The sequence below is a fragment of the Mauremys mutica genome, chromosome 12 (genome assembly GCF_020497125.1).
Source record: "Mauremys mutica isolate MM-2020 ecotype Southern chromosome 12, ASM2049712v1, whole genome shotgun sequence".
Lineage (NCBI taxonomy): Eukaryota > Metazoa > Chordata > Testudines > Geoemydidae > Mauremys > Mauremys mutica.
In genome coordinates, this window is record NC_059083.1 from 52,842,293 (window position 1) to 52,850,787 (window position 8,495).

General features: G+C 42.8%; 1 protein-coding gene across 1 annotated transcript; it reads left to right on the forward strand.

Moving 5' to 3' along the window:
* The first annotated feature begins 6,449 nt into the window (after positions 1 to 6,449).
* LOC123346953 (olfactory receptor 6N1-like) lies at positions 6,450 to 7,403 on the forward strand. The gene has a single exon (XM_044984389.1). It carries the CDS (start codon positions 6,450 to 6,452, stop codon positions 7,401 to 7,403), a length of 954 nt encoding a protein of 317 aa, XP_044840324.1.
* Positions 7,404 to 8,495: the final 1,092 nt, after the last annotated feature.

The following is an 8,495-nucleotide window of genomic DNA, read 5'->3' on the forward strand; positions in this document are numbered from 1 at the left end:
TATAAAAAGTTTGACAACCTTCTCTCAAATGATTTCTTTGTATCCATCTTCACCCAAAAGCGTTATGAAGTAATCTGCACCAGGTCAACTTTTTTTCAGAGAACAGCCTGTCAGAGACTGAAATATCAAAAGAGCAGATTATTGAACTAACTGGAATTTGGGTTTTCTCTGTATCGCTCTAGGAGATTGTAGTAATATAGGAATTGCCAGATTAGATCAGACCCAAGGGCCATTCTGGCTAGTATCGCTCTCCGAGAGCAGGGAGTACTAGATGTTTCAGAGGCAAATGTAAGAACACTGCAATAGCAGTTCTGGGATAATCTCCCCTCACATGTGTCATATTGGTCTATAATAGTTAATTTTGGAATGGTTATTAAACCTCATGGTTTGGGGGTTAAGCCAATCTCTATTGTTGCCTTTATTATGATAAGTCTGGACATTTATATGGCTATCAGGAACATCCAATCTCTTCTGGAATCTAGTTAAGTCGTTCATATATCAATGACTTCCTGTGGCAGTTGTCAGGGACTTTAACCCCAACAGCGAAGTTCGTTGTCTGATCACAGAGAGACAGGCAACACCAGCAAGGTCCAATCAAAAAGCTCTTTATTGACAAATGCACGCATCAGTAAAGAGCAACTCATCTCCAGTGAGAACCAGCCTCTCTTTACAGCTTAGCATTAGCCTATATAGACAGTTTTATTACGTCATACATCACTCACTTGAGCAAAACCCACCCCCCTTTGTTTAACAACTTAAAACTAGACACTTTTAATATACACACATGCCTAGACTTTATGTCTACAACTTTAGATTATTAATTATTTCTTAACAAACACCAAAAGTTAGGAATACAGGGGAGTTTTAAACAAATCTATAACTCAACCAGGGAGTTAGAATCTGAACTGTGAGATACTAGAGCTTCTTATCAGTTCTTCTAACACTGTTTTAACATAACACAGCTGGTACTATGCCAGGAATGCAATCCCTGGTTTTTCTCACTCTTTCCCGGGCTTTGTGAAACAATGCTGCTTCTCAGTACTTTTCCACTCTGGGATTAACCAGAAACCTCTGTTAGCCTGACTTCAGTCAGGTTGGCATAACTGGTTTTGTGCTACATCTTTATTCAGGCCTTACACAGTGAGTGTGATGCTCCCAATGGGGATGCAAGAGTGTGAGTGCCAAACTCAGGACAGACAGTTACAAACCAGGGCACAAACCCCTCATTGGTTGTCAGGTCTAAACTTAAATTTCACCAACCAACTGCACCGAGTGCAAACTCCTCAGGCACTTTAACAGTCTTGAGAGAGTCCCCCAAGAAAGTCCCCTTGGCTGCACCGCTCTGTCCTGCCAACCAGGTGAGCGTATCTGTGGAAATCCAAAGATCACAGCAATATTCAGGTTACTCCTGACATCCCCCAGGTCAATTGCACTTTAGGTCTCACACCAAAGAGGACACTTGGGGCCAATCCTATAGTGAACTACTGTAAAGGAAGATTTATTAAATGGGAAAAGGAAATGAGAGTTATTTACAAGGTTAATGCAAGCAAATAGACCCATGAAAGAGTCACAGTCTCAGGTTTCAAAAGGTAATACAGGCTTCTCTCAGCAGCAAGCTGTATTTGACCTTTAGGACTATCCGAGGCTAAGTAGCTGGGGATCTCTTGCTAATGTCTAGAAACACCTTGCCCCAAGTGTCCAATCAGCATAGAGATCCCAAGTTCCTTTTGTTTGGGGTTTTTATCCCTCTCCTGCCATCTGCTCTGAGCTGCAAACTCAATCCACTTGCATGACTCATCTTCATAGGGAGGAGAGCAGAACAATAAGTCTGTAGTCCTTTTGTTGATTGTTTCTCAATCAAGTTGTAGGGAGATTACATTTGCAATATCCACCCATTGCCCACCCGGTATTAGGGTGACCAGATGTCCTGATTTTATAGGGACAGTCCTGATATTTGGGACTTTGTCTTATACAGGTGTCTATTCCCCCCCGCAACCCCCCATCTCCTGTCCTGATTTTTCACACTTGCTATCTGGTCACCCTAACTGGTACTGATGGGTTTCCTTTTTCAGGAGCGGCTTCATGTCTGTGAAAGAGCAATTCTTCGCACTCATTAACGTCCCTCTCCCGTGTGGTGATTCATACTCACAGAAGGTCACTACAACCGCTCAAATATTAAATTACAATATAGAACAAACATTACAGGGGACATTAATGCAGGCAGCAACTGACAAGCATTGAAGAGAGTCCAAACATTAAACTTTTTTATAATTCTAGTACCATTTTATTAATATTAACCCACAAGTGAGCCAGACTGATTCCACCTTTGTATCTGTTAGTGTCCTGCTGAAACAGGGGGGACCTTGGCAAGAGGTAGAACAAGTATTTCACTTTATAGATTTTAAGTTGCCCACTGCCGGGGGTGGGGCGGGGAGGGAGATGAATCACCGGCACGGTGTCTTCTGCTGGTTGTCTTGGGAATTAGCTCTTCCACCCCAGACCGCCCTCTGCAGGCTGGTGTCTCACCTGCCGCTAGCCCCCCGTGTCCTTCTCAGACCCCGGTGACCCTTTATCTTAGGGTGCTGCCCCCTGGCAGTGCTCCCACTCTCTGGGTTTCCCCTCCCAAGGGAACCCCCACCCTCTTTCCCCACCTTGCCTCAGTGGCTACTGTCAGTCATCGTGCAGCCCCCACTCCCTGGGGCAGACTGCAGTCTGTAAACTACTCATTATCGGCAAGGGGGTTAGGACCTGCTGCCTTTGCCTATCTCTGGGCTGCCTCGCTGCAGCCCCGGTACCTATTTGGCCCTTTTAGCAAGGCCTGCAGCCTGGGGTTTTACCTGGCTGGAGTTCCCCAGCTCCCTCTGCCCTTCCTCAGCACTGCTCCACCACAGGTGCCTGTCTCAGCTCCCAGGCAGCCAGGTCCTTCTCTCTTAAGAAGCTATAGAGAGTGGGTGTTTTGCTTCTGCTCCACAGCCCTCTTATAAGGGCCAGCTGGGCCCTGACTGAGCTGGCCACAGCTGTGGTCAGCAACTCACTCAGCTTCTCCAGCTGTTCTGAATCCCTTTTACCCAGGCACAGCCATCTCCAGGACTGCTTTTAACCCCTTCAGGGCAGGAATGGGGCAGCCACCCCACTACACCCACCTTGTAATTCTGCTGTAAATTCCCCTTCTTCTTGGAGTAAGGGGCAGGGAAATCAGAAGTTTCCCATTCTACCTTTTCCCAGTTTCTGCAGAAAGAGAATCATCAAGAACCTCAGCTGAGAATTCTGAATCCTGGCCACTGAACCCTGAGAAACAAGAGCTCATCACTTCAAGCTTGGGTTGTCTTGTAGTTACAGGTGAGCACCGTCTTCCTGACTGCATTTCTATACCACCTTCTAAACAGGGGCATGACTTTGATTTGTGAATATTAGCGGGACAAGGTGGGTGAGGTAATATCTTTTATTGGACCAACTTTTGGTGGTGAAGGAGAGCCGCTTTTGAGCTACACAGAGCTCTTCTTCAGGTGAATATTAATAGTTTTAGCCTCTCCTTCCCACTGCAGTGCCAGTCAGCATTCATAGCACCATTTCACAGAGATACAGTGTGAGAGCCATGTCTTGTGACAGGTCCTCAGTTCAGGATCTGCTCCACTGATACAAATTAAGCTACCTTGATTTACACCGGCTGAGGATCCGGCTTAGTGTGAGCCCCAATCATAGAATCAGAGAACTGGAAGGGACCTCGAGAGGTCATCTAGTCCATTCCCCTGCACTGAAGGCAGGACTAAGTATTATCTAGACCAGTGGTTCTTAACCTGGGGTGCACGCACCCCTGGGGGGGTGAGATGCCCTTTCTGGGGATGCCAGTTCTTTTTAGAAGGTAAATCATCTTAAACACAAATTAAGCACAGGCACGTAAGTACAACTACTTTGTTTCATCAAACCTATATATTTATTAACATTATACATTTATTAACGATTACTGTAATATACAAACAAAACATTTATTTTCAAGTTTTTAAGCTAATTGTAGTAAAATTCTTGAGACAATGAAGCTTGAGAATTTCTTGTGTGCTCAACTAGCACTGTTTCCACAAGTGGCGAAGACAGCGCTGGAGATCCTTGTGCCATTTGCGACTTTCATCACTGTTACACATCAAAACAAAGGCCAGAAACTGCCTAAATGCAAGTGATGACGTGTGTGGCTATTTCAAAAAAAGTTCCTTGTTTCTCAAACATCATTGAACAAAAGCAAGAGCAGAAGAGTCACTGAACTTGTAAACTTAAAAAATGTATAATTTTTCATGTATTCTTAATTTTACTGTGAAATTAAAATAAATATATAATTCTCTTTCATTCTATAGTTATGATACATCTAGGTTTAAAGAATTGACCTATTTCAGCGATTTTGATAAGGCGTGCGAGAATATATTTTGAGAACCAAAGGGGTGCAGGCTGCAGTAGAGGTTAAGAACCATTAATCTAGACAATCGCTGAGAGGTGTTTGTCCAATCTGCTCTTAAAAATCTCCAGTGATGGAGATTCCACAACCTCCCTTGGCAATTTATTCCAGTGCTTTACCACTCTGTTAGGAAGTTTTTCCTGATGTCGAACCTTAACCGCCATTGCTGAAATTTAAGACCATTGCTTCTTGTATTATCTTCAGAGGTTAAGGAGAACAATTTTTCTCCCTCCTCCTTGTAGCAACCTTTTAAATACATGAAAACTGTTATGTCCCCTTTCAGACTTCACTTCTACAGACTAAACAAACAAACCCAATTTTTTTCAATTTTCCTTCATAGGTCATGATTTCTAGACCTTTAATTATTTTTGTTGCTCTTCTCTAAACTTTCTCCAATTTGTCCACATCTTTCCTGAAATGTGGCTCCCAGAACTGGATACAATACTCCAGTTGATGCCTAATCAGCGCAGAGTAGAGCTGAAGAATTACTTCTCATGTCTTGCTTACAACACTCTTGCTAATACATCCCAGAATGAGGTTTGATTTTTTTTTGCAACAGTGTTACACTGACTCATATTTAGCTTGTGATCCACTATGACCCCCAGATCCCTTTCTGCAGTACTCTTTTCTAGGTAGTCATTTCCCATTTTGTATGTGTGCAACCGATTGTTCCTTCCTAAGTGGAATACTTTGCATTTGTCCTTATTTAATTTCATCTGATTTATTTTAGACCATTTCTTCAGTTTGTCCAGATCATTCTGAATTTTAATCCTATCCTCCAAAGCACTCGCAACCCCTCCCAGATTGGTATAATCTGTAAACTTTATAAGCATACTCTCTATGCCATTATCTAAATCATTAATGAAAATATTGAACAGAACCAGACCCAGAACTGATCCCTGAGGGAGCCCACTCATTATGCCCATCCAACATGACTGTGAACTACTGATAACTACTCTCTGGGAAAAGTTTTCCCATCAGTTATGCACCCACCTTATAGTAACTCCATCTAGGTTGTATTAACCTAGTTTGTTTATGAGAAGGTCATGCGAGACAGTATCAAAAGCCTTACTAAAGTCAAGATATACCACATCTACCACTTCCTCCCATCAACAAGGCTTGTTACTCTGTCAAAGAAAGCTATCAGGTTGGTTTGTCTCAATTTGTTCTTGACGAATCCATACTGACTGTTACTTATCACCTCATTATCTTCTAGGTGTTTTCATATGTATTGCTTAATTATTTGCTCCATTATCTTTCTGGGTACAGAAGTTAAGCTGACTGGTCTGTAATTCCCCAGGTTGTCCTTATTTCCCTTTTTATAGATGGGCACTATATTTGCCCTTTTCCAGGAATGTCTCCCATCTTCCATGACTTTTCAATGGGGTGGTGAGTGTTAATTTCATAATTTATGGCATAAACAGATCTGTTTTGAGGGGATGAAAATTGTTCTTTTTCCTACAGGGCCTTGAAATGCTGCATATACTAGGATATATTGTTTGATTTAATTGAAATAAACCTAATAGAAGGTCGGTGCCTAAGAACTCTAGACCACATTGAAAATCTCAGTCCAAGATTTTAGTTGTTTGATTTTGACTCCTAAGAAATAGCATGATTCTGGTCATTGTCAGAAATGAAATACAGCATTTAAGCATCATTGTTAAGCTCTAAGATGTCACTAAGGATGGATAAAAAAGAGTCTGATCCATTATATCAGTACTCGGCTACCAGAGATATGGGCTGTTCCAGCAGTGATTGCTCTGATCATGGCAGAGGCTGGTCTACATGGATACAAATGTTCTGTTCTCAAATTGAGACTTCTGGCACTTTGCTCTGAACTCTACATTTAGGTTTAAAATTTCAGCCTGTGATCTGGACAGGAAGGGAACTCCGAATACTTCTGGAATTAATTGAAACTTTACTAAAATGAAACTTGACTAACTTTTAAGTCTATGTTCCTCCAATTCAATTGTGCAGGGTGTTTTATTGTTCCTGGTCTCAAACCATGGCGGACAGAGTATGGGGAAACCAAACGGCCATCACAGAATTCATCCTTCTGGGATTCGGGGATCTCCCTGACCTGCAAATTCTTCTCTTTCTGATGTTCCTAGTGATCTACATGGCAACCGTGGCTGGGAACACCCTCATTGTGGTGCTCATTGTGGCTGGCCAGCACCTTCACACACCCATGTACTTCTTCCTGGGCAACTTGTCCTGCTTGGAGACCTGCTACACCTCAACCATCCTGCCCAGGTTGCTGGCCAGTCTCCTGACTGGGGACAAAACCATCTCAGTCAGTGGCTGCATCACACAACTGTATTTCTTTGGTTCTCTGGCATGTACAGAATGCTATCTCCTAGCAGCAATGTCTTATGATCGGTATTTAGCGATATGTAAACCCCTGCACTATTCAACTCTTATGAATACCAGGTTTTACCTCCAGTTGGCTGCTGGGTCATGGTTAAATGGTTTTTTGGCTACTGCCATCTTTGTCTTATTCCTATCACAGTTAATATTCTGTGGCCCAAATGAAATTGACCATTTCTATTGTGATTCCATCCCACTGATAGAACTCTCCTGCAGTGACACCCACCAGGTCATATTGCTGGCTTTCATATTAGTCTCTGTATTCACTCTGCCTCCATTCCTACTAACCCTGACATCCTACGTGTGCATTATCGCCACCATCCTGAGAATCCCTTCCACCACCGGGAAACAAAAGGCCTTTTCCACCTGCTCCTCTCACCTCATTGTGGTGACAATTTTCTATGGATCCATTATGATTGTGTACCTGCTACCGAAACATGATATACTGAGAGACCTTAACAAAGTGGTCTCTCTTTGCTACACAGTCCTGACTCCCCTGGTAAACCCCCTCATCTACAGCCTGAGAAACAGAGAGGTCAAGGAAGCCTTGTGCAAAGCAGTCAGTAAATATATGGCTTTCACCAAAACATGAAGAGACTCCTAGAGAATAACTTCAAAGCTGCCTGGGTGATTTAAGCTATCAGCCCCCATTAAAATTAAATTGAAATGTCCAATTGAAAATCTCAGCATTAATGTGAAAAAGAAAAGGGAAAAGAAAAGGAGATGATCTGCATGGAGTTACTGAGACAGTCTTTATGGTCCCCCGCTGTGTCCATGTAACACATCTTCCAGGAAGGTGAGGATGTTGACAGCTCTGTCACTCTCTCATGTTCAGCACTGATACACACAGGATGATGGTATTTTTCTCCAGGGTGTTGGCTAAATGTTCACCCTCTGTGAGGAGTGTGTACAGCTTCTGAAACCACACAGAGCTGACATTGTGTAAGGCACAAAATCCACTAACAACGAAAATAAATCCCTGGGTATATCCCGTGTTCATTGTTTCTCTATGTAAGATAATAAAGTCTTGTAATCAAATTCAGACACTGTAATAGAAACAAAACACAATGGGTGACATCATCATATTTGTTGCTACAGATCGTTTCTTATGCCCCTAAGGATACAACGCAGAATCCAACAAGAGCTCAGGTCACTGTTGTCCATCTAAGTGGAAAGACCAAGGAGGAAGGTGGCCATAACCGTGGTACCATCATGGAATTTTTAACTGGGCATCAGGTGGAGTGGAGACCAATTTTTAACCAATTTTTTATATCCATAAAAAAGCCATTTTTCATCAAAATAAATGTTTGGACAATAAAAATAGTAACTCCTGGGGCAGCATAGGTGAGGAAATCTGCCACCCCTGAAATTGTGCTACTTGCCATCATAGCCCTCTGCAAACTGCTGTCAGTTGGCGTGCTTGCTTGCTCTCTCAGTATGCTGTCCCAGGCCTGGGCAGACAGACGGTTCAGCAGACCTCGATAGTACTACCCAGGAAGAAAGACCACAGGCACAGTTTGGTGACAAAGGCACTCAGCCAGGTTTATTGCCCTCAAGGCAGATTCTAGCATCCTGGTTCTATGGTTACAGATACGCTAGCACATGAGTGCTGTGAAAGTAGAATCAATTATATTACAAAAATAGATAGGATTAAAGAAATGCTATCTGTACCTTTAAGGAAAAT

What these genes read in the sequence shown, in the direction of transcription:
- LOC123346953 (XM_044984389.1), top strand. Translation starts at nt 6,450, where the DNA reads ATGGCGGACAGAGTATGGGGAAACCAAACGGCCATCACAGAATTCATC.